Below are 26679 nucleotides of genomic sequence, written 5' to 3' on the forward strand. Positions count from 1 at the left end.
GAATCAGCACTTGTTGATCTATATGTATATATTTTTAAGCCATCATATATTCACATTGGGTAAACTTTTTTAATATCTTAAAAAATAGTAGCAGGATATATTTTTTTAAATGCAGATCGATTACCAAATACTTTTCTAGGATTATCTAAAAAATAGAGTATGTGTTGTAAAAACAACTTAGACATTACACAAAACTCTTGTTTGGGGATGAGCGCCCCTGATGTGATTTTTCACAAGTCCTATATAAATTAGCCAAATATAATATTATTATTATTAATACCCCCATCGGTGTGGGAGGGTTAATCACAAAAACTTGTTTTCTTGAAGTTTAGAATGTGAAATTGAAAATATCCATTGTATAGTTTTCTTCATTGTCTGGAAAATTCTCTTTTGTAAATTAAATTGGTAATACCTCTCTTTCTGCTTTGTGATGAATTAACTAACTTAATCCTCCTATTCCAGACATTGCGTTACTCTACAAGACCCTCACTGCGCTTGGGACTCTAAAACCCAACAGTGCGCTTACGTAGGCGGCAGGCAGTTCCCCAATGCTGAGCGATTCCTACAAGACATTGAGAAGGGTGGTTCAGAGATATGCAACAAGCTACCTTTCCCGTCCAAGGAAGATCGACAGATGAAGTCCCCCACACACGGAACTCTGGGAGGAACATCCAAACACCCCACCCAAACAGAATTGGACAAGAATAATGTAGATGATATGGATAATGAAGTTGTCATCGAATTGGTCAAGTCAAACGAAATTCCTCTCATAGCGGAGCCTAAAGTAAAGCATGAAACAGGTATGAATCAACATTTATTTTTAACCATTTAGATTTACATATTTGCTATTTACCCAATCATTAAAACACTATTTTCAGTTGTGTTGTATATTTTTCCTAATATTATAATAATTCTTCCAGATTCCCTAACGGTAAACCGAGCAGAGAATATGATCTACACGGCGCAATCGCTTCACATTGCCGTTGTGGCTTCGTGTCTAGTCACATTATTAATAGGATTTGTAGTAGGATATTTATTTTCCCGTCGATTTCGGCACCCTTTTTTGTCCGACACAACGCCCTTTCACGAGCAGCACAACCATCTCAACAGGTATGTTTATTGTATGTGATACTGACTTTTTTCTTGCACTGATATTATAATACGAGTTTATATTATTATTTATGTAACCAAGAATTGGAACAGCTTAAAAACCTTCTTTTTTTTAAACACAGTTATTATGTTTCCAATGTATCACTTTATTATTTTTGTATTACGCATGGTATCCAGAAATTAATGGTTCAACCCGGGAAGAGGTAAATCTACATCACATTTGAAATCAATTCTGTGGTATAATTTCTTTTTTATTTTGAAATTTTGTTTTCAGAGTCGTAATTAGAATTTTTATTTTGGTCAATCATCAGCCATTTATTGTCTTAAGTTAAAAAAAAAAAAAAGTTATGTTGATTTACCAGTTTCCTCCTTGTTTCGTGACACCGTGTATATTATACCAACTAGTTTTGGCACTTGATATGCAAATCACGTCAAAAAATAAATTATAAATTTACAGGGAAAAAACTTTTTTTTTAAGAACAAAACTTTTAATGTTAAAAGCTTTTGCATTATTTCTCTCAGAATTTTTCCAATTGTGAATTCACTTTATTTCGAATAATTGTATTTACTTTTGTAAAAGGTATCATTTGTACTTCATATTATATTATACAAGAAAGGGAAATATTTGAATAGCATTAATAAGTATGAGTTGTAATTTTCATTCCAGGTTGACACCCTTGGAGACTCCTTTGAATGCCAATCCTTCGGCATACTTGCCTCCTCGAGCCAACAAGACCATCAACCTTGTGGTGAATGTTCCTGCTAAGCAGGACAACCTGCAACACGAACTGGGCGGCAAGGATCGCTCCCACGAATGCAAGAATTCCAACGAGTCTCTCGACAAAGACATCAAGTGCGGCACTCTCCAGAAAGTCAAGAAAACGTACATATGAAATTATCGCAACATGGAATTATCAGTTTAAAGAGTCTCGTACAAATATTTGCCAGATTTGTGCGGACAACGCGATACACAATAGAATTTTGTGATTTGAAAAGATTTTTCCATTTGTTTTGGGAAATGAAATGCAAAAATGATTGCATTTGCGCTATTTCATTTCGGAATGATGACAATAATTATTTTAAATAATTAAAATAAGGAAAAGTGGCTCATATACCATGATGGATAGTCAGGTATGCACATGAAGAAAAGTGGGTACAAATTTACATAGTACATCGGTGCATTTGTTAAGAAAAAACAGTATGTTTTTAGTGAGTGTTAAAATGAACATGAAATACAGAATAAGTGAACATTGGAGGCAATGTTTTCACGTCTTAGTTCGTATAGAATGCATTAAAGCTGATGGAGTTCGTGGAGTTAGGCGTGTATCCTTTCATTCCAAACATTGAAGTACGTGTTTAAGTGCGATGCAATGCATTATAGTGAGTGCATTGTAAATATGCCAAGTGATCCTGCTTCCGTTTTTGTGAAGTCATTATTGAATAGAGACCTTTTAATTATTTTCAAACTGAATAGTAGCGAGTAGTTGTGGTAAGGAACGTTCATTACTTTACACATGTGTGATGCTTTTGAGTCTGAATTATTATTTCACAATTTCCTCGTACTCATTTGTAAGAGCAGCTATGTTAATTAAGGCTAAAAATATATCTATGTACAATATAACTTTATGACATTTGTAAATATTCAAAATGAAATATGCGTATAAATAATTGTATTAATTTGGAAAATTCGAATGTATATTTAAGAAACATATGGTAATTAATTTTAAATTGTTATGTAGCTGTTTATTTACTACTTATCTTATAATATGTATTAGAAAGCGATATACATATTTAATTAGATAGTGGAGAGACAGATCTTCCTGAGATAGTGGAGTATATTGTAAGGTGCCTTGTAGGCTGCCAGCCTTGTGCCTGTCATAAGAACGCTTCATGTGTCGAGGCTGGATAGACTGTGAATACAAATTATTTTTAAACATATGTTATTGTAGCTCAAATTCTATAGCATCAAATCCATTGTTATTGCATTTGTCTGAAATTTTATTAATTGTGATCGTTGATTGCCTTTTTATTGAAATTCTTTTGCCTTTTTAGACGCAAAACTAAAATACTCAGCATATATATTATTATAATTATAAACATACAATTAGACACGATACGCATGGCATTGCTCGTAAGCAGAATACATCCCACCGTTAGCTTATGGCACTAGTGACTTGTCTCAGATCAACAAACAAACATACATAACAACAATTGTACATACCTACTTACTTCTTTAAAATATTCACAATTATTCATAACAGAGTATTTATTGACTGTAATATATTTCAAATTAAGGCTACTTTTCTTGTGAGTTCAATTATTGTGTTTATAACTAGAGGCATTCATGGCAAGCTTAAACATTTATGATTGAATATTGTATTACTACCTTTGAACAAAGTATGTAATCCATATTGGTTTTATTTCACCAGATCATGATATTATTATAGTATAGCAGCTAGCTACCTTGACCAAGAGTTAAAAGAAGGTTTGATTTATTTAATCCATATTTTTATTGTGTCCCTCCCCACCAATCAAATTTTGTAAATATTGTTTATAGATGAATATATTTTAAGGTTTTATGCTCAGAACAATTGGAGCCTATCCGTCCACTTGACACAAACTTGACTAAAGTGGAGCGAAACATTCTTACACAAACTTGACTAAAGTGGAGCAAAACATTCTTACACAAACTTGACTAAAGTGGAGCGAAACATTCTTACAAAAACTTGACTAAAGTGAAGCGAAATATTCTTACACAAACTTGACTAAAGTGGAGCGAAACATTCTTACACAAACTTGACTAAAGTGGAGCGAAACATTCTTACACATACAGGGAATACACATGTTTTAGTTTCTCATTTAGTCTCTGATTTATCCTTGGAATTTGCAAATCATTCATTGTATGCAATATTCGTTTTCATTAATGATTTTAATTGGTGAATGATCAATTTTAGTAACTTTCTTTTTTATTTTCCAAAATGTGTATGATAAAAAAAATAACAACCAAATAAGCATTGGGAGACAGATGAGTGCCATTATGCACTTTAATGGGTTTTTATGCATTTTTATTGGATAAAGAAAGAATTAAAGTGAATTTAATGCTTTGAATGAAAACAAATTAGTCATCAGTTAGAATACATCTTAGGTGAATCTGAAGGTATTTCGCATGGCTCATTCAACTATGTAATTTAATTATTAGTAACCCCGGGCCAAAATGATGTAAGGCCAAACTTATTAGTCATTGTGTTAAGTGTTCTTGTCATCAGCGGGTTTGTAACGGGAACCAGGGAAGAGCCTCTTGAAAGATGCTGCCTGTAAATTACCCAAATTATGTCATATAAATTATTTTGGAAGATGTTAACATGAGACTGTTTTTTTTTATAACTCAACCAGAACTACTTTTACTGACCAAAAATTAATCTCCGTTTTCTATTTGCATTCAAATAATTATTGGACATTCCAGAACTTACAAAGTTTACCCTTTTTCTCTCAAGGTTTAGTACAAAAATCCGATAATGTAAATTCAAATAAATAATTTTAAGTTAGTTACTAGCATTTCTATTATTTCGTAATGTCATCCATCAAACATCCTACTTATACGCGTATGTTTTATTAATTAAACACACTGTAATTATATTAATGTACAACCCATTACAATTTATATAAAATAGGCCCATTATGAAATTTTTATTTTATTATTATTTTGTGACGAAAGATGATGTTTATTAAATAATAAATTAAAGAAGTTTTTCTTTCCAATACATTTTTTTTATTATTGAACCTTTTTCCACACAATACACTTATTATTAGATGGCATATCGATTATTTCCTCTAGTTTTAAATGGTTTTCTTTAGCCAAGACTGATAAATCTTTAATGTCTCTGAGACCCCACTGCGGATTTCGAGACCTCAAAGATTCATCGAAACTGACGTTACTTTCTGGTGTTATGACGCCATCCAACGCATAAGGGCCATAAGTGATCATGATTCCATTAGTTTTTAAATACAATCCAGCATTTGAAAACAAACCTTTTGTACATTCGTAAGGTGAGATGTGCATCATGTTGGCATTATAGATAACATCAATAGAATTTTCTTTGAAATTATAACAAGAGAGTTTCTGACAAATATCGATCAAAAGAGGTTTTTTAACATTTTTAGTTGCACATTCTTGTGCATATATAGTGATGCTGGCCAGTAGGTCCGGGTCGTACTCCGATGGCTGGAAGAGTCCGCAGGGGAAGTTAGGAGCTATGTGTGCCACATGTTGCCCGGAGCCAGATGATATCTCCAGAACAGAAAACTGCTGATTGCAAGGAATGTGCTTCGGAAGGACTTGTTTAAATGCTTGCAATATGGGATCCTTATTTCTAGAGGCCGCTGGATATATCAGTTTGTCATTTTTATAACTGAAAGAAAATAATAACAATTACCATCACACTGAAACTAAGCGAAAACAAATCATTGTATACAGTGGGTTGCCATATTAATAGGGACACCTATGGAAAATGTGTTTTTCACACTTTGTGTTCATAAAACACAGATGTTTATGATTTTAGGTGCGGTTATTATTATTTATTAACAAGGACATTGAATTTTGAAAAAATTAACACCGTATTTGTCCTTAATCTAGGACTAGTTAGCGCCCTTTGTGGCAGCTGGACGCGTCATGCCACATCCAACCGCTTTGTGTTTTTTTTTAGTATTTTCAAGGGAAACGAGGCAACATCCCTTTGAAATTATTTTAAAAATCAGTCAATCAACATTTTAAATTAACTTACCAATTAGTAATCAGAACTTTATAGTAATGTGATTAGAGTGCAGTGTGTTAAAAATGAATAATCGAAAATTGTGCTAAAAAATATTCTAAATTCGATGAAGTTGAACTTGGGACGAGAATCGGTAACTGTAGGTACGCCAGATGTTTTCAATGGAATTCTTGGAAGCCCTAACAAGTGCCCAGGGTAATTTATTATGACAATGCACCACTAACATAATCACCAGGAACAAGTGTACAAGGAGATGGACTTGCCGAACGTCACAGCTGTGCGGCCAAGTTTTGTTATCTATGTGAGGATATTGTGTCAGCGCTCTGTTAGCAGCAGACACATACCTGGACAGATGACGAACCTCGTGCTGGCACTGTTGGTGGACGCGGTGCACTTTCTTGCTACAGCAGCTGGTCCAGTTTCCTCACCACATAGGATTCTTGCAGCAGATTCTCCATCTTCGTGTCACCTGTTTCTGTACTTCATTTTATTTAACTTAATTTCAATTTCAATTTGTAATATTTATATTTTTTTTGTAATATCTGCATTAACTGTAAAGCGCCCCTGAGGTGATATCTCACAAAAGCGGCGCTATATAAATCATCCAATAAATAAATAAATATTTTTTTTATTTTTTTATTTTTAAACATTATCGAACAAAAAGTTAATATTTCGTAATTTCACCTTTAGCCGCAATAACAGCTTGTACACGCCGTGGTATACTCTCAATGCACAATTTTGCAGTAATTTTTAGGTCAGGAGAATGATGCCACACCCGGATGAGGGTTTCGATGAGCTGCTGCTTCGTTGTGATCACCTCCTTGGCAATCTCCCTCTTGGTGATCTCCCACAGGTTTTTAATAGGGTTCATGTTAGGGGAAGTCCCGGCCAAGGTAAAACCTGCACATTTTTTTCAGCCAGGAATGCAGTGACAGACCTGGCTTTATGACAGGGTTCGGAGTTGTGCTTAAAAACGTATTCATGGCTACCAGGGAACCATTCTCCGACTTGAGGCAGTAATCGATTTTCCAGTATTTGCCTGTACTGGTCCTGCCTCGTAGTCCCTTGAACGATGTGGAGGCGCCCCATCCCTTTGGAAGAGATGACTGACCACGTCATGATACTGGTAGGGTGTTTGATAGTCTCTACAAGGCAGTCCGGATGAAATTTCTCTCCTGGGCGTCGTCGGACGAACGATGATGAATCCTAAAAAATTTGGAATATGGACTCGTCAGAGAAGCACACCTTAAAAAAGGGCCATAATCAAACTAATGGAATATTTTGAAAACTCGAAAACCACAAAAATGTTAATTATCATATTCCAGTTCTCTATAGTCATGTTTTGATGCGCGTTGGCCCATTCCAGTAGTTTTTTCCTCATATCTACTGCGAGGCGAGGTTTTTTAGCTGGCCGATGCCCAATGAGGTTCTCCTCAGCCAATATCCTCTGGACTGTCCTTTGGGAGACTTCGATATCTTGTTCATTGATCATCAAGGTCAGACGAACTACACTCTTTTTGCGGTTTTGGAGACAGACGTCTTTGATTTTGCGGCCAGTAAGAGGTGTAGTGATTCGTTTTCTGCCACATTTCTCAATGTGATCCAATTCAAGGGGTAGGTTTTAATTGATTTACTAATTTATCCTGTTAACCACAGACTTTAAAATACCTGTAATGGCTGCTATATCCCTTTGCAAATGTTGAGTGTTTAACAATAGTGTCTTCACTTCAAGAAATTTTCTTGGGGACCTGTCTGAAGACCTAGCCATACTGAAAAAACAGAAAATTGGACTCAATATGGAAAAACTATTCACTGAAATAAGATATGAAAAAAAAAAAATTACTGAAATTAATAGATAATTAATAATTAGTTACATTTTTGTACAGCAAAACTGTTAAAACTCGTAAATATAATTATAATGTATATTTATTTACCAGAACTTCAATCACGCATTTTCACAAAAATGCTGGCCACGTGCAAAAAACCTTAAATTTTCGAGGGATGTGGCACTTTTCGAGTGTTGCCACTTCTTAAAACTGTCAGTGGTGATACCAGCAACAAAAATAACGAAGGAATAGCCATCATATCCAAGTTATTTAGAAGTAGAGACAACGAAAAGATAAAAATCAGGAAATATTGGAACTGTCCCTATTAATATGGCAACCCACTGTATGTATAAAGTATTAATTTCATATTTTGTATTTGTTACTGAATACTTTTGATAGTAGAGTGCTTCTTTTAGTAGTAGAGAGTTCTTCCCACTCAGAAAAAATTCCACAGGCAAAATTTTGTTGTATGCATAAATAGTAGGTACCACTATTCGACTATTTTAACATCTTGAACACTTTCAATTTTCAGGCAAACATGCAACTCGGCAATCATTTTTTTACATTAACTCCACACAGGAGAAGCCCAGAGGAAAATAGTTTGCCTCAGGGCCTACGTCACCTTTGGGAACGTTGTGTGAAGGGTTTTTTTTGAGGAAAGGAAGGAGAGAAAGTTCTGGGAATGAAAATGTATGAGGGGTGGGTAGGAATCTAGGGATCGTTGACTCCAGGGGTGACGTATGAATCCATCCCTCCCACTGCGGTGCAAGGCGGTGGGTCTAGAGAATCCGGCTGGAGGGGTCAAAGGGTCTCCCTCAACTATCCTCTCCCGATCCGCCATGTAGCGGGTCAGCAGACGCATCCTCCACTGAACTGGACAAACCTCACCCATAAAAACCCGAGCACCCCTGCTAATTTACCAAACGTAGCGAATACTTGGGGTGACCTATGGCAGAGGTGTTGGTTATCCAATTACCGGTTCCCGGGGCGGCGGTACCCACACCCGCCTCCCAAATTGTAAGTAGGATTGTCGACAAGGTTAGCAGAGTTCGCAATCCAATTCATGAAATCTATCAAACAAAGTCTAAATGCAGTGAGATAATCGTATTGTGAAGCTTCTTAGATTTTATGCACCAAATACCTGACCAACCAACGCCTTTTAAACGGCGCTTAATATGATAATGTCTTTGTAATTTCATGAGATTGTATGAAAAAAATCTTATACCTTGAATCCATATCGCATGTCGTTCCATAGTTTCGAGCACTCATGGCAGAAATTTTTCTGATACAAATACTAACGCAGCGAAAAGTCAGAGCCCTGAAGAATGGAAATATATTATATTTGCAAGATATTTACGTAGAGAAGTATTGAACTCAGTTCGCACCATAACTACTCACATTAGCCTTCTACACTAAACTGACCATAAATAAACAACTCACAAACTGACTATGAAAATAACGATCATAAATAAACCACTATAAACTTTATTCGGGAATTTTAAAATTACAAAATCGTTCATTGCGCTTGACAGACGTCACCATAGATTGCCATAGATATACGCATAAATTGAATAAACCAATCACGATATACGGATATACCACTCACGATATCAACATATATTAGTGATGAACATGATCGAAACATTTACATGATCGAAATATTTTAATCGAAACATCAAAAGAATCGAATGATTGACCGATTTAATCGCTCGTAGTCAGCGCGGGAGCAGTAGCTCTTCGATTACTTTCAAAACGATTGTCTTGCACCATAAATAAACCACTCACGAGAGTGGTTTATTTATGCCACTCACTGAGTCCGAGAGTGAGACTGTCTCACTCTCGAACTGTGCAATGCTTTTTGACAGAATCGATTTGTCCATGACAATGATTCGAAATATTTCGATGGTCAAAAAGATCTAGTAAATCATCGCTACCATATATATATATATACCACTCACTATACCCATAAATAAACCACTCACTGCCCATGGACCTAAAAAGCCCGGAAAAGAGCAGTAGTGCGATTTTGTATGAATGGCATTGAAGCCAAATCTAGGGCAAGAGGAAATTGCCAGGGAGCCATCTTGTATGACTTCTTTTGAACTGATTTGTATGCAAAGTGGTGTATAAGTTTTATTTCGAAATATTTCGATGGTCAAAAAGATCTAGTAAATCATCGCTACCATATATATATATATACGGTTAGGAAGTGTTGAGACTCTTGTTCGGTATTCATATTAAAAAATAACTATTTTTATTTAATGTTTGTGTTATAATGAGTTATAACGGCTTATGACTTTTTGGGGTATTTGATGATACAAGGAATGGGATTAGTCATTAAAAAATTAAATAGGTTTTGACATTTTTCATAAAACTTTCCCCTCACCCTGCAGTCCGGGGCTTTTTAGGTCCATCCATGCTGTCACTTGTCATCATAGATACACCATATGATGATATTGTCATTACTATGATTAAAACTTTATTATAATATTTTATGTGTAAGACGATAGGTAATAACTCGCGTGTGGGTGTCGCGTTAATATTGTTTGAAGAAAAATACAGGATGTCCGGGGGTAAAGTGCGCCTATTTCGGGAGGTGATTCTACGTGATGGTACAAGTAAAAAAATTAACAACTTTTTTCGAAATTCCAAGTTTTTAAGGTTTTGGGTTAAGAAGTTGAATTGTTTGTATGAAAAAATAAATAATCTTATGTGGAATAGTATATTTTTGTACGGGAAAATAAACATTTGAATTTCTAAAAAGTTAACTACTTTTTTTACTTGTATTTTTTTTACATGTAGAATCACCTCCCAAAGTTAGCGTACTTTATCTCCGGACACCCTGTATTTATAATGCATACTATAATACCTTATCATAGTTTTATTTATGATTTATTTAAATAAAGAAAAGCTTTATTCGGTAGTTGAGCAGGTTAAATTATTTATACCTAGTAATTATCAATAAAATATTATTCATGTGACCTTGTACCACACGACACAAGATAAGTGTCCATTCGTGTTTATGTGAAATCGATATGAGCTAAGTACACATACATACTTCAATTGGATAATAATTACACTGTCAATTTAGGTGATCAAATAAAGATACACAGAATAAACTTTTTATGTCTGACGGTTGTTGTAAAACATATGGTTTAAAATATCTAAGTACCAAGCCAACAATCTAGAAAAAATTGTTTATGGCATCAGAATAGGATGAGGTGCTATAAGTTCTCTTGCCATCCGAGTGACGATAATATCGAATTTATAATAGAAAATCAACCCGCAGAAAAGAGTTTTATTTAAAAGTTTTGTTACGGAATGAGCGAACTAGATACAATAACTACTCAAAGTTATTTTATTATAAAATACCTCTAATCCAGCGAGTACCTTCTTAAAATAAAGATGAAATACAGTTTCAAAATAATGTTCATATTGTAAACATACTTAGAAAAAATTTCAATGAGTAGAAAAAATATATATATAAATGTCCATTCGCGTTTATCAAATTTGCAAACTTTACTTATATAAGTTAATCTTAACATTATACTTATGTATTTTATATATTTTTTTCCGACTTATGTCCGGGTTTTACACTTTTCCACAAATGACCATTTTAGTCTCTAGTCAATCCACATTATGCAAGTGCAATATAAGCATAATAAATACAAAACAACGCGTCAAATCACCAGAAATCAAATGGGAAAATAATTCACCGACTCCAGATATTTTCATATCAGAGGGTTAAGCTCGGTAGAACTTCTAATTGGACCTAAAAATCCTACTGATCCCTCAATTTAAATATTTAAAAAATTTTTTGTAATCCTACATGTATTTTTGCATTTTTATGTAGAAATTCGAGCTAGGTATAATGCCAGTAGCCGAAATAACAAATGGTAATATTTTTATAGTCTGAGAATGACAAATTCTTTTAATTTCATTTCCGAAATCAGTGTATTTTATTGTTTTTTCAGAAACATATTTTTCAATATTACAGGAATATGGAATAGCGATATCAATGAAATATATAAATATTTTTAATTCTGTCATGTAAAACAATATTGGGTCTATTATGATTAATCGTTTGGTCTGTTAGTATAGTTTTATCATAATATATATTATAAAATTCATTTTCTAAAAATGAATTTGGTTCGTATTCATAATATGGTACTATATTACAGCAGTCAATCGAGTTATGTTTAATTACCAAACTTTGGTGAATTATTTTTAAAACTTGATTATGCCTAAATGTATACGTAAGCGTATATGTATGTATATGTAATGCGTTTATACGTGATTGGTTTATTTATGCTTGGACGGCCCTAATATAGAACATCCCGATATAATATGTTCTATAGTTTCCGGAAAATTAATGTATAGTATTATTATTATGCTTTACTTATTTAGACCGTCGTGTCCTACGGGTCGGTAAGCAATCGACTAAACCAAATTAATGCTGTAAGACCGTGCGCAGAAAAGTTACCCGTCGTTAACAATAATAGAATTTGCAAACTTTACTTGTTTGTTAATCTCCACATTATTTTTTATTATTATTATGCTTTATTTACTAACCCGTCGTCCCACGGGTCGGTAAACAATCCACATAAGCCGAATGCTGCAAGACCCTGCGCAAAATTCGCTTTAAGGTAATGGGTGAGTGGTTTATTTATGTGTAACGGTCTGCTGCGCAGGTTAGTGTGGAACTTTTCTGCGCAGGGTCTCCAGCATTTGGTTTATGTCGATTTCTTACCGACCCGTGGGACGACGGGCTTAATCTTATTTTCATCTTAGAACGTGAGTGGTTTATTAATGGAAATAATTTCAAAAAAATCTTTGGCGGTGCTCATGGCAGACTTTTTAATATTAAAATATCACGATTATTTCAGCATTACAAGAAATACCTTATATTTTTTTATTCCCACACCTTTGAGAATTTTTTTTTTGTTTTCTCAGAAGAAACTCATTCTTAAATAACAAGTAAATAGAGGTTATTTGAGTATGACATGTTTTAGGGTACATTTTCAATACTAGCCGTGTTTATGATTCTGCGCATGTGTCAGAATCCGAAGTGAAGTTTGTGAATTAGGAAAAAGATTTTCGTTCGCACGCGTTTGTCACATTTCATTTCAGAATTCGTTTAATGCACATTATAAATCGCCACTCAAACTATTTCTTTATTCATTGAAGCAACTACGATTAATTATCTTCACTGATAATCTGTATTGCCTGTGCGCAATAAGTGAGAAATCTACTTTGTAGCGCCATTATTCAAAAATTTATTTAATTCGAAGAGGTAAGTAATTGAATTACTGACTTATTTGGATGAAGAATTCAGGCGAATTGATAAGATTTCTCCTTGAGATGTATTTGACGTGGTTTAATATGTTTTCCAGCATTTTTAACCATGGTTCATCATGGTCCTCGTCCCTTGGTGCTTTGTGGTCCCTCTGGGTCTGGGAAAAGCACCCTCCTAAAGCAGTTGTTGGATGAATTCCCCGATAAGTTTGGCTTCAGTGTGTCACACACCACCAGGAACCCGAGGGCCGGCGAAAAAAATGCAGTTCATTATCATTTCACTGAATTAAATTCAATGCGGGAAGCTATTGCTCGTGGAGAGTTTATTGAAACAGCTCAGTTCAGTGGGAACATGTATGGCACAAGGTATTCATAATTTAAATCTAGTTACCTTTGGTTATCTGTGAGTACTACTTACATGCACTATTGATTCATTTGGATACTTGCCAAGGTTCAATCTCCTTTGATTTAATATAGCTGGAATAAATACATTAAGGCTTACACCAATAAAGGATTCTATTTATAGGATAAAGCGTCCCATAGTTGGTGTTATTCTCTATTTGTGTTTGTTTTCTGTGGAGCTGTGTGAGTGTTTTTAACACCCCAGTATTGACCTGTTTACATGCTATTAATATACCAGAGTATGCGGTAAATACAAGCTAACATGTATAAGACAGAATACACAGACAAATTATATTATGAAGCTTTGTTTACAATATTTAAATGGAATGAGCTATTTTTATTGAGTATAACAATATTTTTCTCAAATTCAATGAAAATAGATAATTTATTAGTTGTTGATCCCGAGATTTAAAACTGGAACCGCCGCTATCAAGGCACCTACTTCTATATAGATTAACTTGTTTATATGATTAATAATTATAAAGATTTTATTCTTAAGCGGTTGTGTGGAGTGTCCAATGCACCCACCATATGAAAGATATAAATACTAATTGTTTTTAGATAAAAGATAAGATTGTTGATTTACATTTTTAAAAAGCCATTATATGAAGTGAATGATGATCAGAATAAGATGCTACGGGTTCAAGTTCTAGAGTTCACATCATCATAATGCATTATTACCTGTGGCGGCTAGCGCTTAGGAGTGTAGCAACGCACTCCCAAAATGTCAGTCAATCTAAAAATAATAATTATCAACTCATAATAATACCACCAAAAATCAAATGACAGTAATAAATGTAATACTATAAAAGTATTAAGTGAACTTCAACCGGTACTTTCGTTCTTTATATCATGTGTCGTAAGTCACGTGGTGCTAGTGGATTCCATATCCCTCATCGAGGAACGTCACCTGGGAACATCAATTATCTTTACGCCCAGAGCGTGGATGTTGACTATAGTATTGAAATTTCTCCGAAACATGAACGGCGCCTCACCAATGCCTCGGAATTCTTCGGCGAGATGGCACCACTTTAGTTCGCAGTTCGCATACCGATAATTCCAGGTGTGTGTGAGCTTCAAAATTGCTAATATTCTTTACCTAACCTCGCGTAGGAGCAACATTTTTAGCGCACCACCTATTTTTGTGAGTAAAAGCTGCCACTGAATATTACATGGGATATCACCCTTGTGGAATATCATCCGAAGAGTGCTTGTTTTGGTACTGTGGTTTTTTCACGAGAACAGCAATATTTTCTTATTATATTTTAATACTTTTATCTCACAGCAAACAAGCTGTGGATGAAGTCCGCAGGGCCGGGAAGATATGCATCCTAGACATAGAGATCGAGGGAGTGAAGCAGGTGAAGAACACGGACCTGGACCCGCTGTATGTGTTCGTGAAGCCACCCTCGCTGGAGGAGCTGGAGCGCCGCCTGAGGGGCAGGAACACTGAGACCGAGGAGTCGCTGCAGAAGAGATTGAACACAGCACGTAAAGAATTGCAATACGGTGAGACAGTAATTATAATAATACAATGGCCTCAGTGCTTTACCAAACAGTGGAGGATTCCTTGGCAAACCAAGGGAAGCTTAGCTCCGCTTTGTTGTTGTTTTAATTTAGAATTATTAGAATCCCAGACTTTTCCCACCCCAAGCAAACTCCAATAATGATATAGGATTAAACAATAACCTAGATATCCTAGACCCTTTTCATACAATAGAACTTACATACATTTTATTTATTTCCATGTAAAATAAAATAAAGTGTAGGTACTTAAAATTACAGTATCAGGTGAATCATTAATTGTTCAAGATAAAGCATATATTTTGTTAAACATTTCAAGCAGGTAGCAATAAAAACCATTTATCGTGCATATATAATTATTATAACACCTCACCTTTAGAAACCCATCCATCACACGATTATTATTTTGTAACGCAATAAGTAATTGCTAGCAGTTCAAAACCCGCTCCGCGGGTTTTTTACTGCTAGGCCCTGCGGGCGGCACTTGCTTGCACTTCGCCCAGTTTAAGTGATACTACAACAGTTACATTTAATAGGTACATATTAGGTCATTCACAGAGAGAGGGTGAGTATATATTGTAAATAGATTATTACAATATAGCGCCCCTGAGGTGATATCTCACAAAAGCAGCGCTATACAAATTGTCCAATAAATAAATAAATATAATGTTTTCATTTTATTGCGTACATTTGCATTGATATACAACGGAAATAGATAAAATAATGTAATCTTATTGAACTTTATTTCAAACACAAATAACTTTGTTTACATCACTTTATTATAATAATAATATTTGGCTAATTTATATAGCGCCTTTTTCGTGAGAAATCACCTCAAGGGCGCTGTACAAATATATTTCTTAAATAGTTAATACTAGAACTACTGACTTATCTCTAAAACTTATATCTAGTGAATTACGACTAAGGCCTATAACTACTATCTTAACAACATATATACGAGTATTTACATATTTAGCAACTTACAACTAAAATTAATTTTAATTTTTTATTTTTTTTATTTGGAAAACCAGCAGTTATAATTATTACAAGGTATGGTGTAGTAAGTGTTAATTATTTAACCAATAATAGGTTTCCACTCAACTGGTCTTTTCCGTCTAACGATATTGTAATTCCTAATTCTGATAAACTCCGCCCACTCTTACCCCTCCCCCCTACTTCCACTTCTTCTTTCCAATTGTAATCTATATTTAATTTTTGACTTCAATGTATACTTACTCCTGAAGAAGTGAACTTCGTTCATGTAACATGTAGAGGTTGTATGTAATTAAGTGATATAAACAAATTTATTTATGTTTTAATAAAATAAATAATGCCATCACAAAGTGATAAGCTTCCAGTAGAAATCTTCTTACTAAACGCTTGTTAATGGTCAAGTAATTTTGCATATTGTTAGCTGCATATTTAAATATTCGCGCCAGTCATTTGGTTCGTTCTTATACTGCCAGAGTGGCAGAGTGGTCGAATTTTGCCTGCAGACCCCTTATTCTGGATTTACCCGAAACATACGAAACATTTGAATTCGACCAATCAGAGGGCCTGGATCGTCCAGACGCTAGCGTAATAATACTATCAGATGCCAAAGACTATTACTTCAAAGGCAAATTCTGCAGCGAGTGCTGCCTCTCATGAAACATAAATGAAAAAAATGTTTGACAGGAATGGTTTCCCAAACTTTCACTTAACTGTGAAATTATTTTAACACTTATATACTCGTTGGCTGAACACTAACGCAGTATCTTGAATATTTATTTAATAAACTATACTATCTTACATGTACCCGGCGTTGCTCGGGGTTATCCTTAGGCCTACATTGCCTTACATATGCCTTTTTTCAGAAAAATTAAAAAATAAAAAGAATTTTTTCAGAAAAATTAAAAAATTTCCCGACAGATAATTTCCAAACATCACATAATATCAAAAAGATAAATGTTTTTACCAAAATTTCCCGACCCATTTACTGACCAATTTTCCAAGCCATAATTTCTAAAGAATCTTTTTTTTAAATAAAAATTTCCCAGCATCTCCGATGACAAATTTGTTTTTTCAGAGTAAATTTTTTCCAATTTTCCCGGAAGAGTTTTTTCAGAAAAAAAAAATTATCCCAGACACTGGATTACCCAATATTATTTTTCCAAGGAACCGGCTATTTATGGAATAGGTCCATTTTGGCTTTTATAAAATTAAAATTTAATAATCTATTCCCATGAGCAAAAATTGTCTAAAAATCATATGGAAATGGTAATCTTGAAAACTTTACTATCGGGGAACTTTACTAAATTGGGTTGAAATTTGACAATGTAGTTTTAAAAAAAGAATGTAGGCGATGAAACTATTCTAGTCCCTGTCATAACTACGCGATGTTAATAAGTAATTTATTTGTTTTTCTCTCCGTATTATTAGGGCACTTCCTCTGTTATTGTCTATCTCTGTTATTGTCTATCTCTGTTATTGTCTATCTCTGTTATTGTCTATCTCTGTTAGAATCCACCACTTCATGGTTCAAATGGCTGGTTGGAGTGAATATTCTCACTATCCAAACAGTCTTATAAAACTCATTGGCGTTCTTTATAAGCAAACCTTTTGTTCTGTATAGGAGAAGAGGCCGGTAACTTCCACATAGTGATAGAGAATGACAATGTGGACAAGGCGTACGGACAGTTACGAGAATTTGTGCGGAGGCAGTTAGACCAGGAGAAGCAAGGTGAGTCACTTGAAGGATATTCGCTGATCGCTAGCAACAGACTTCCAACCTACTAACTTACCCTTGTGATTTTTTTCTTTTTTCTCTTGAGTTTTGCATAAAAAAGTTAACATAAAGAAAGGGGTTTGGGGAAATATAGCTTTATGTTGATCTATTTGGAATTAACTATTTATTTTTAGATCAATAAATAAAAGATTAATTAATATTACATATATTGTTAAGTCAATAATATTATGAACTTTATAGAAACCATTTAAGATATAGCATAGTTCTACAGAATTAACCCAACCATTGTATATGTCTAACAGATATGAGCACTTATGTAAAAAGTAAGTCATTTCTTATAAATGTATTTTTCAGAATAGGTATTTTGCAGAAAAAATAACCATTTTGGGATTTTAGATTGCTTACGGAAGCTAATTCTATTTAACAAAAAAAAATGTGTTCCATTTTGGTCATCCTGAATTTTGTTATACCTTTTTTATCAAAAATTTTAATTTTGACAATAATTTATTCTTTCATTTGTCAAACTCCACATTTTGGGCTATTTACATTAGTAGATTCATGACGAAAAAATGTCACACTTCAGAAATATAAAAAGCAGTGTTTTTTTTATTCCATTTTTCCCGAGTTAACCAAGCAGATGTTTTATTCCTCATTCCCCAGATGCTCCTGCTCCGGAATGAGTCACTTACCGCTGAACTTACCAACACCCATCATCATACAATGGTGAACTAACAACGCCCGTGCTGCCTACTAACTACTAACTACCCACTATTAGTGATCGACCCAAAGTAGATTTTCTGTTAAACTTGTAAGAGTTCAAGTTAGTGTAAGTAAATAAAATGCACAATGAAATAAAAGACATCAATTCAATGAGTAAATTGGTTTGCTTTTAGTGCTTTTTGGTTTGCTATTCTGTAACAGTTCTTTAATTTACGCTACATATTAGTACTTTAAAGAAATTACAAAAATACAAAAGATCTTAGATGTACTAAATAAAGTAAACAAATCTGTCTAGTATTTATATTACAATAGCAACACAATAACTAATTATTATTTAAATGATTAACTTTGACAAAATTATATAATATTTCAAAATCATATACTTTAAGACAACTATAACAGCTTATTTAAAAATAATATTATTTTCAAAGGTAATTCTGGAGGCATAGACGAGCGCCCTGGTAAAGGCAAATGTGATTTGACACATCACATACGTGGGCTAATTTTTGCCTAACTTTTGTAACAGAAAGTTGGGTTGGTCACTACCCCCTACCTACCCTATTCTTAGAATGATACCTCAAGTACAACCAACCTTTTGTATTATGTATTTTTTAAGTAGAATCCTTCGATAGTATTAATTTCTTTAGGGTGTAGCTTTAATAAGATGAGATTGACAATGTTTAGAATTTTGAATTTCTGAAGTAAAAAACACATATTTTCTGTACACATATCCAATTCATTGGATAGTGAAAATTATTTTTGTACTTAATAACTGTTTGATCCAATGACAATTTTTCATTTATACCTCCGTAGGTATATTTTGGATTTTAAAATTATGTGTGGTATGTTCTCCAGTTGGATGCAATGCAATAATATCAAAGTTTTTTAATGAAAATTTCACTGAAATACTTCAACACAATCCAAATGAAACTTCTTAGAAATTGTAGCAAGGTTTTCATATTCACTATAAATTAATGTTATGATTATAGTAGTAAAACATATAAATATATTAATTATGTAATTATGATTTTAGTTAAATTCATGTGGGAAAAGTAGGTCTATTGTTATGTAAATGAAATTACATTAGAGGTTGTTACATATTTATAATAGCATTTATTAACAATTTTGAAGTTATTTTTATTTACAAGTGGATTATTTGTGACATTATCATTGTACCTGTGCAATAAATAATATTTATTTTGACCTATGATTTGCCGTGCAGTTTTTCAACATTTCAATCAAGCTTCAAGAGTTGTTTCGACCATCCCAACTCACATGAATATTGAATGTTCATTTCAGGTTATGATCATTTTTATATTGCATATTATTTTGTTTGTGCATTTTTATTCCTACAACAATCTAATGAAATTTCTATTTAATTAGCTCAGAATTAATAACAAAACAGGATTATCAATGAAATAAGTTGCTTTTAAGCAGTAGAAACAAATGATGAATACAGTTTTGTTCTGTTGATTCACAAGATTTAATCTCTGTTTGTTCTTTATTGTGAATTTATTGATATGTGTATATATATTTTTGGGACTCATTGTTATGTTTATTTCCAATGTTAATTTTAAGTTTAGTTTTCTTTAAATTCTTCAATTTATAAAAATAGTGACTTGCCTGACAATAGTAATAATGTCTATAATCCAAGCATTAAAATTGCATGCTAAACTATTATGTGTTTAAAATGGTTTTATAATAACCATTATTGTTTGATTCCTAACATTTTTTTCCTAATTTAATTAATAGGCATGGCTTTTTTATTTATTTTGAAATGCATTTTTCAGTGTGCAATATCTAACAAAAATTATTTCTTCTTGACAAAATGAAATGAGATTTAGTGAACGATATGAGATTTTCCTTGTTGAATCTTGCCATTATTATATTGTGACACATTATTATGTTTTTTATTAAAATAGTTTTTAAAATGTGTGTAATTTCAGTGCTAAAACTTTATTATTTGTATTTGCAAAATTAGCACACTGCCATATCATATTTTTATTTATTTACATATCTATGCAATATTATTTACTATAATATGACTAATGTGCACATTCCATTGCTTTATTTTGCCATTCCTAGAAGAAAACTTTATTGTATTACAGACTTCAAGCTTATTGTTTTTGGCACTGATAGATTTTTTATTATACTCCTCACAAGAGAGCCCCGTACAGTGTAAAAACAGGAGAACCACCTCGCCAACCAGTTGGGCAGCTTTGTGAGGCAGGTTAAGGTAGGGGCTAGGGAAGGGCTATATTAATGCGGGTTTTGAAGAGGCTCGGATTATAGGAAGAAGGGAAAACAGATGCCGGTAGCTCATTCCACATGCGGGCCGACTTACACTAAAACTAGTCGGAGAAACATTCTTGTGAAGCCAACATCCATTGTACAATAGACTTAGCGTGCCTCCATTGCGCCCGTGCATTAGAGAATGTGAATTGTTAATGAGATGGACAGTCCTCCTTTACACAGAATCGAGTAGGTTTATCAGAGGTGGCTTGAAATTATACAGGGTGTCCGGGGGTAAAGTGCACTAACCTTGGGATTCTACGTGATGGTAGAAGTAAAAAAATAACTAACTTTTTTTTCCAATTCTAAAATATTTTTCCACATAATATTTATCTTCCTTTACAAACAATTCGACTGTTTTTTTACCTAAAAACTATTTTAAATCGTTGAAATTTCGAAAAAAGTTATTTATTTTTTCTACTTCTAAAATCATGTAGAATCACTCCCCGAAGTTGGCAGTTTACCCACGGACACTAGAGTGTCCCAGGACATAAGGAAGAATTTTTTTTTCATGAATAAATATGCATACCCTCTTATTTTATTCCATTTGATCCCAATAACGCATATAATAAATATTATTTTGATTAAACACCGGCAACCCGTGCCGACTTGATGCCAAACATATGGTACAGAGTTAATATGGAAGGATTTTCAACTTTCATTTTTGTCGGATAAATAAAATTTAAAAATGCACAAATGTTCAATTATATAGTATTTTATATTTAAAAATGGTTTATTGATTAAATTTTTTCTTCATAGTTTGTTTTTTACAGTCAGGATAAATCTTCCGGTGTTCCTGAACGCATCGTAACAAAAATTATTTTTGTTCCTCTTCGACCGTGAGATTAAGCCATGAAAATCTTGCATTAACTTAACAGTTCTTTCAGCTGTATCATTCACTACCCTCAGCGGCGACACCTTCTTTCTGACTTCTTGATACGAAGCAATATTTGACCACATCATAGGGAATTCGTTAAGAAAACTGGCATCTGTTTTCAGACGATCAAACAAATACTTGCTCTTGACTGAAATGAAGTCATAAATATTTTTCTCTGAAACAAAAGTCACTAAATTATGATATGAACAAAAACCTCAATACAAAACATAATTTAAAGTACTTAATAAACTTACCATACAATTTACCATCAAGATCTTCCTTCGATGGGATGTAACGTTTGTCATGGGTTGATAATTTTTTTTTTTTTTATATTTCGAGCATTTTTATTTTAGTTGTTTGATCCACAGCGTCGTCAAACAGCGATAAAATAGATCCTTCATCGGTCAAATACCATAACTGCTTACTGAACAGAAGTAAAGCTGCCATTGAGATGTTTTCATCAATTTTTTCTTAAGCCTTCATCGATTTCAAAAAGCAAAAGTCCTGGTAAGGTGCTTTAACTGCTATAATACATTGTAACCATGGCTTGACATAGGATGTTACTATGAACAGGCAAACGTCTAAAAGTGCCGCCTTATCCTTACCGGTAATTTTAAATTGCGCACAAATTAATGATATTTTCAAGGAATAAAGCGCCTTTGCCATCCATCGAGCACCTGGAGGCCGAATCTTAAATTTTCTCGCTGTATCTTCTCCTAAAACTATCACACAGAGCTCTAAAAACTCTCAATAGTCATCTCCAAGTATTTTTGTTGTAAGTGCAGTATGGTAAAAGTCAAGCAAATCATCGATTTCGGAAGCGGTTAGGTGCAATGTGAGATTTTCTCTGTAGCACTGAATTTTATCGGGATCAACATTTTTACAGTTTCTCGAAACTTTTTGAAGAGTGGTATGTCAGGGCTTGTAGTCACTTGACTGATTTTTACTTCAAACACAGCTTTTAATACCAACTATGGCTATATTTGGTATATATTGACAGTTAAATTCACTTTCCGGATATTGTAGAACAAAACTTCAAGAACTTGTCCATTAGATGGCAGTTTAGAACCCGATATTTGGTGTTTTACGACTCCTATTAAAAATATACTCTTTTTAGAAGTGCGTTAATCTAACAACATCTTGCCTGAACGAGTGATTTTCGTTTACTAACAAAATAGCAAGTTACTACAAGCTCATCAACACGTTTGCTCGCGGGCGTCTTAATGTACAAGTTCTGACATCTTTCTTTGTCCAAAGTAAACGAAAATTTTTTTATAATTGTTTTGTCATTATTAAAATAAAAATTAGAGGGTATGCGTTCAAAAATAACAACTTTAATTTTTTTGGGACACCCTAACCGACACCCTGTATAACTTCTAAACACAGTCAGAAAGGGCTTCATTATCTTGAAAACGATTATCTAAAATACATAGTAAAGTAGGTGATTTGGATAATCCTAACATTTATAATCCTTAAATGGTTTTGTATGTTTATAGCTGTATGCAGTCCTGTAATGTTAAGGCTCCGCACTCCATCAAACACATCGATGACTCTGCTGTAACGCAAGTCTTTATCTAACATTAGGAGAGCTAGGTACACTATTTTTTTTTGATACCTGGTGAATTACAACCTTTATTGTGAAGATAATCTATTATGCTTTTCATAAAATAAATAAAAGTTTTGCAATGCCAATAACTGATTTCACAGAATATTGTGAGCATTTTTTTACGGTCCATTTTATATATTTTTATATTCCATTGAAACTTGTGTATAATTATATTTATATAAATGCAAAATATTTATACAAGTCTATCTATTTATGTTACTTTATTTTTGTTAATAAGTTATGGCTTGAAAGTTTAACACTAAACTATTAATGAATATATTTAATGTGTTAAAATTTTTTTTCACTGCCATCTTGTACTTTTTCTAAACGGAAAATACCCAAAATGACTTAACTTTTTCTGCTCCTAACCTACAAAGGTAATTCACTTTCCAAATTTTTAATTTTGTTTGATTCATAAGCTTACATTTTCCGTTACATATTCATTTTTCTTTCTTACTACTGTTTTTGCTGAATTCTTTATTAGAATTCTTCAGCGTAGTAATTAATAATGAAAATATAGGAAGGTTTTCAAAGTCAAACAAATGACTGCCAAATCAAAGATGGATATTTATTATTGTTCCTTTAATTAGGAGTGCCTAAAAACTTTCCACACAATATTATTTATTCCAAATATTTTTGATAAGTTTACATTTGTTTATCGTTTTATTTATTATGTCACTAAAAATAACCATTGCTAACCATTCAGTACAATACAACTACCGTAATATGTATTTTATCTATGACAGACTATTATTATTTATTACCTACTCACTAATATTATGTAATATGTAAAAAAGGTTTTTGAAATGTGGTAATCCAAACATGTGTAGTAGGTACCAATTATTCTAATATGACATGTGTAGAATGGACAAAATGAATATGAAATAACATACAGTACTCGCTGTTGGATTATCAACTACTATAATCCATATTTATTTTTACTATGTAGTTGAAAGCACAAAATCTAGCTCTGTAATTCGCCGGGGTTCGTATGTCAAATTCAGTAGTCTGACGCATGCGTTTTTTGTTGGAATAAGTTCATAAAATGGAGTTCTCTGGCAAGCGTAAACGTGACCCCTCACCTTTAAACCAAAAATGGAAATTTTACATAAGATCGATAGCGCGGTTCGTTTGTTGTTACGAAAAACCTGTTTCAATCCACCACTTTCGTTAATTAGCCACTTATCTGGTTTTTGCGGTGGCGTATTAGTGAGAGAGTACTGTAACTTTGTATTTGTTTTTTCCGTAGGTACTTCGGTACTTGGAAAATATTCCATGTTCAGGTAGGGGTTAACCTCAGCTTATGTAATACAGACAGTATGTTAGATTCAAGTCAGAAGCAAATTGTTTATGATAAGAGAATATTAATATTATATTTTAATTAATCACCAACTTAAGGATAAAAGCATTACATACCAATACAATAAAAAGCTCAACTCAGAGGCAATAGGAAATTTATGAAGTAAATAATAATAATGGTAATAATGCTTTTGCCCATGTGTCTAACATTATTGTTCTTATTATCTCAACTTTCATGTTAGATTTACAGTGGAATGGTAATTTTTTAAATTGAAATTCAATCGTTATTACCAAGTGCAAATTTGATGTCTACATATATTTACACTGCTAAGGTTGGGACACCTGTTCATACATAGGTGATAAATTAGTTGTCAGTTTCAATATTTACATTGCTAAGGTTGGGACACCTGTTCTATACATAGGTAGTAAATTAGTAGTCAGTTTCAATATTTACACTGCTAAGGTTGGGACACCTGTTCTATACATAGGTAGTAAATTAGTAGTCAGTTTCAATATTTACACTGCTATGGTTGGGACACCTGTTCTATACATAGGTGATAAATTAGTAGTCAGTTTCAATATTTACATTGCTAAGGTTGGGACACTTGTTCTATACATAGGTAGTAAATTAGGAGTCAGTTTCAATATTTACACTGCTAAGGTTGGGACACCTGTTCTATACATAGGTAGTAAATTAGTAGTCAGTTTCAATATTTACATTGCTAAGGTTGGGACACCTGTTCTATACATAGGTAGTAAATTAGTAGTCAGTTTCAATATTTACATTGCTAAGGTTGGGACACTTGTTCTATACATAGGTAGTAAATTAGTAGTCAGTTTCAATATTTACACTGCTAACGTTGGGACACCTGTTATATATATAGGTAGTAAATTAGTAGTCAGCTTCAAGGTAAATTAGATGGTAGGTGATAATTATTGCTGACGTATTCTCTCTACATAGAAAGTTCTTTAGCTACTCGATGTCTATGTGTAAATTAAATGTTACATAAAAAGTAGAGTTTACAAAAGTATGAGACCACTGGGAGTCACTACTGATTATTGACTGTAAAATACATGTATTCTCTTCTGCCAATAAATTTGCAGGCATATTATATAGTAAATTGAATTTGCACATGGTTTTCCATGTCAAGACCTATATTACATTTGCAGTCAGATCAATCAAATGCAAACCTCCAATATTATGATAAAAGTATTGTGATAACACAAACAAAAAAAAAAACAGGTAAAATGCCAAATATTTTCAACCTTTGAGATAAATCTGAACATAATGATATTTTTATGTAATTTAGGAAATCGAGAGTATTTTTTATTTATCCTCAAATGTAATATGAAATAATATTATGTTTGTATGTAGGAAATAAATTAACAAAAATATGTTTTATATAATTAAAAGGTAATTTATTACTATGAAAAATATCTTTTTAGAAAACTTATTTTTACAAAAATGTGCAAGATGTAAAATGTGTTAATTTGTATTCAATAAAGGTACTCGGAATCCCACTTTTTAGTTTGACTCATTTCACACCATTACTAGAACTCAATATGTATAGCCAATGTCCACTAAAATTCCCTGACACATTTGAGTCTAATCAAACACCTCCCGCCAATTTTGACAACTTTTTTTTAGTAAGTAAGTAATGATCACATGAAATTCAATTAATTAAATAAATGTTTAACCTTTTGGACGCCAGCATAACCGAATGATACATTTCTCTGAATATAAGTAGCAATTCTGGGGAAACTACATATGGTAGATTACACACTATTTTTATAAATAAATATACACATTATCTTGTAAGACGGGACAATTTACAAAAAACAAGTAAGATAACATTTAAAACCAGCCTAGGTTAAAATAAGGCGTATTCCAACATGGATATGTGTAAATCTTCTATCTTATCTTATATATATAAATGTCTGTGTGTTAAAAATCTTAAATCTCACAAAGTTCTTCATCGATTGCTTTGAAATTTTGACACAATATTGCATTCGAATACATGTGTTTTTATATACCTATCTCTAAATAGTATAAAAGAAAGTCGCTAATCGCGTCTGACTGTTTGTGCACTTAGTTCTTCTAAATTACGCACCGGATTTTGATATACTCATATTTAGATCAAGGGTGGCCAACCTGCCGCCCGCTGGGTGTCTACTTGTGGACCACGGAGCATATTCACACATTTTTTTCTTTTAGTGTACATAAAACCACC

General features: G+C 33.1%; 3 protein-coding genes across 8 annotated transcripts in view; 2 read left to right on the forward strand and 1 right to left on the reverse strand.

Annotated features, from left to right (window-relative positions):
- Nucleotides 1-4814, forward strand: part of Sema1b (Semaphorin 1b) — a 262804-nt gene extending 257990 nt beyond the window's left edge. For all 3 annotated transcript variants that reach the window (XM_089647332.1, XM_089647350.1, XM_089647341.1), the window contains 3 exons: nucleotides 463-800; nucleotides 921-1110; nucleotides 1778-4814. In XM_089647332.1, coding sequence (XP_089503458.1) covers nucleotides 463-800; nucleotides 921-1110; nucleotides 1778-2003 — 754 coding nt within the window. In that variant the 3' untranslated portion in view covers nucleotides 2004-4814. The remainder of the gene's footprint in view (nucleotides 1-462; nucleotides 801-920; nucleotides 1111-1777) is intronic.
- A 54-nt stretch (nucleotides 4815-4868) lies between these two features.
- LOC149424839 (methyltransferase-like 26) lies at nucleotides 4869-9253 on the reverse strand. 2 transcript variants are annotated; one of them, XM_089650824.1, is made up of 3 exons: nucleotides 9104-9253; nucleotides 8931-9023; nucleotides 4869-5519 (listed from the first exon to the last, which is right to left on the reverse strand). In XM_089650824.1, coding segments are annotated over exons 1-3 (732 nt in total). In that variant the 5' UTR covers nucleotides 9106-9253; the 3' UTR covers nucleotides 4869-4882. The 2 variants fall into 2 exon arrangements, with proteins under 2 accessions (XP_089506950.1, XP_089506951.1); XM_089650825.1 differs by having other exon boundaries at nucleotides 8931-9253.
- Nucleotides 9254-12778: 3525 nt separating this feature from the next.
- On the forward strand, nucleotides 12779-25948 carry LOC149424840 (guanylate kinase). 3 transcript variants are annotated; one of them, XR_016304886.1, is made up of 6 exons: nucleotides 12779-12998; nucleotides 13099-13366; nucleotides 14688-14911; nucleotides 17541-17648; nucleotides 18315-18480; nucleotides 23040-25948. XR_016304886.1 is itself a non-coding variant. In XM_089647369.1 (5 exons), exons 2-5 carry the CDS (start codon nucleotides 13110-13112, stop codon nucleotides 18332-18334), a joined length of 609 nt encoding a protein of 202 aa, XP_089503495.1. In that variant the 5' UTR covers nucleotides 12779-12998; nucleotides 13099-13109; the 3' UTR covers nucleotides 18335-25948. The 3 variants fall into 3 exon arrangements, 2 of the variants coding, with proteins under 2 accessions (XP_089503495.1, XP_089503487.1); XM_089647369.1 differs by having other exon boundaries at nucleotides 18315-25948; XM_089647361.1 differs by lacking the exon at nucleotides 18315-18480.
- The last annotated feature ends 731 nt before the right edge of the window (nucleotides 25949-26679 follow it).

Source organism: Hesperophylax consimilis, chromosome 3, assembly GCF_061612785.1.
Source record: "Hesperophylax consimilis isolate HC1 chromosome 3, BYU_Hcon_1.0, whole genome shotgun sequence".
Classification (NCBI taxonomy): domain Eukaryota; kingdom Metazoa; phylum Arthropoda; class Insecta; order Trichoptera; family Limnephilidae; genus Hesperophylax; species Hesperophylax consimilis.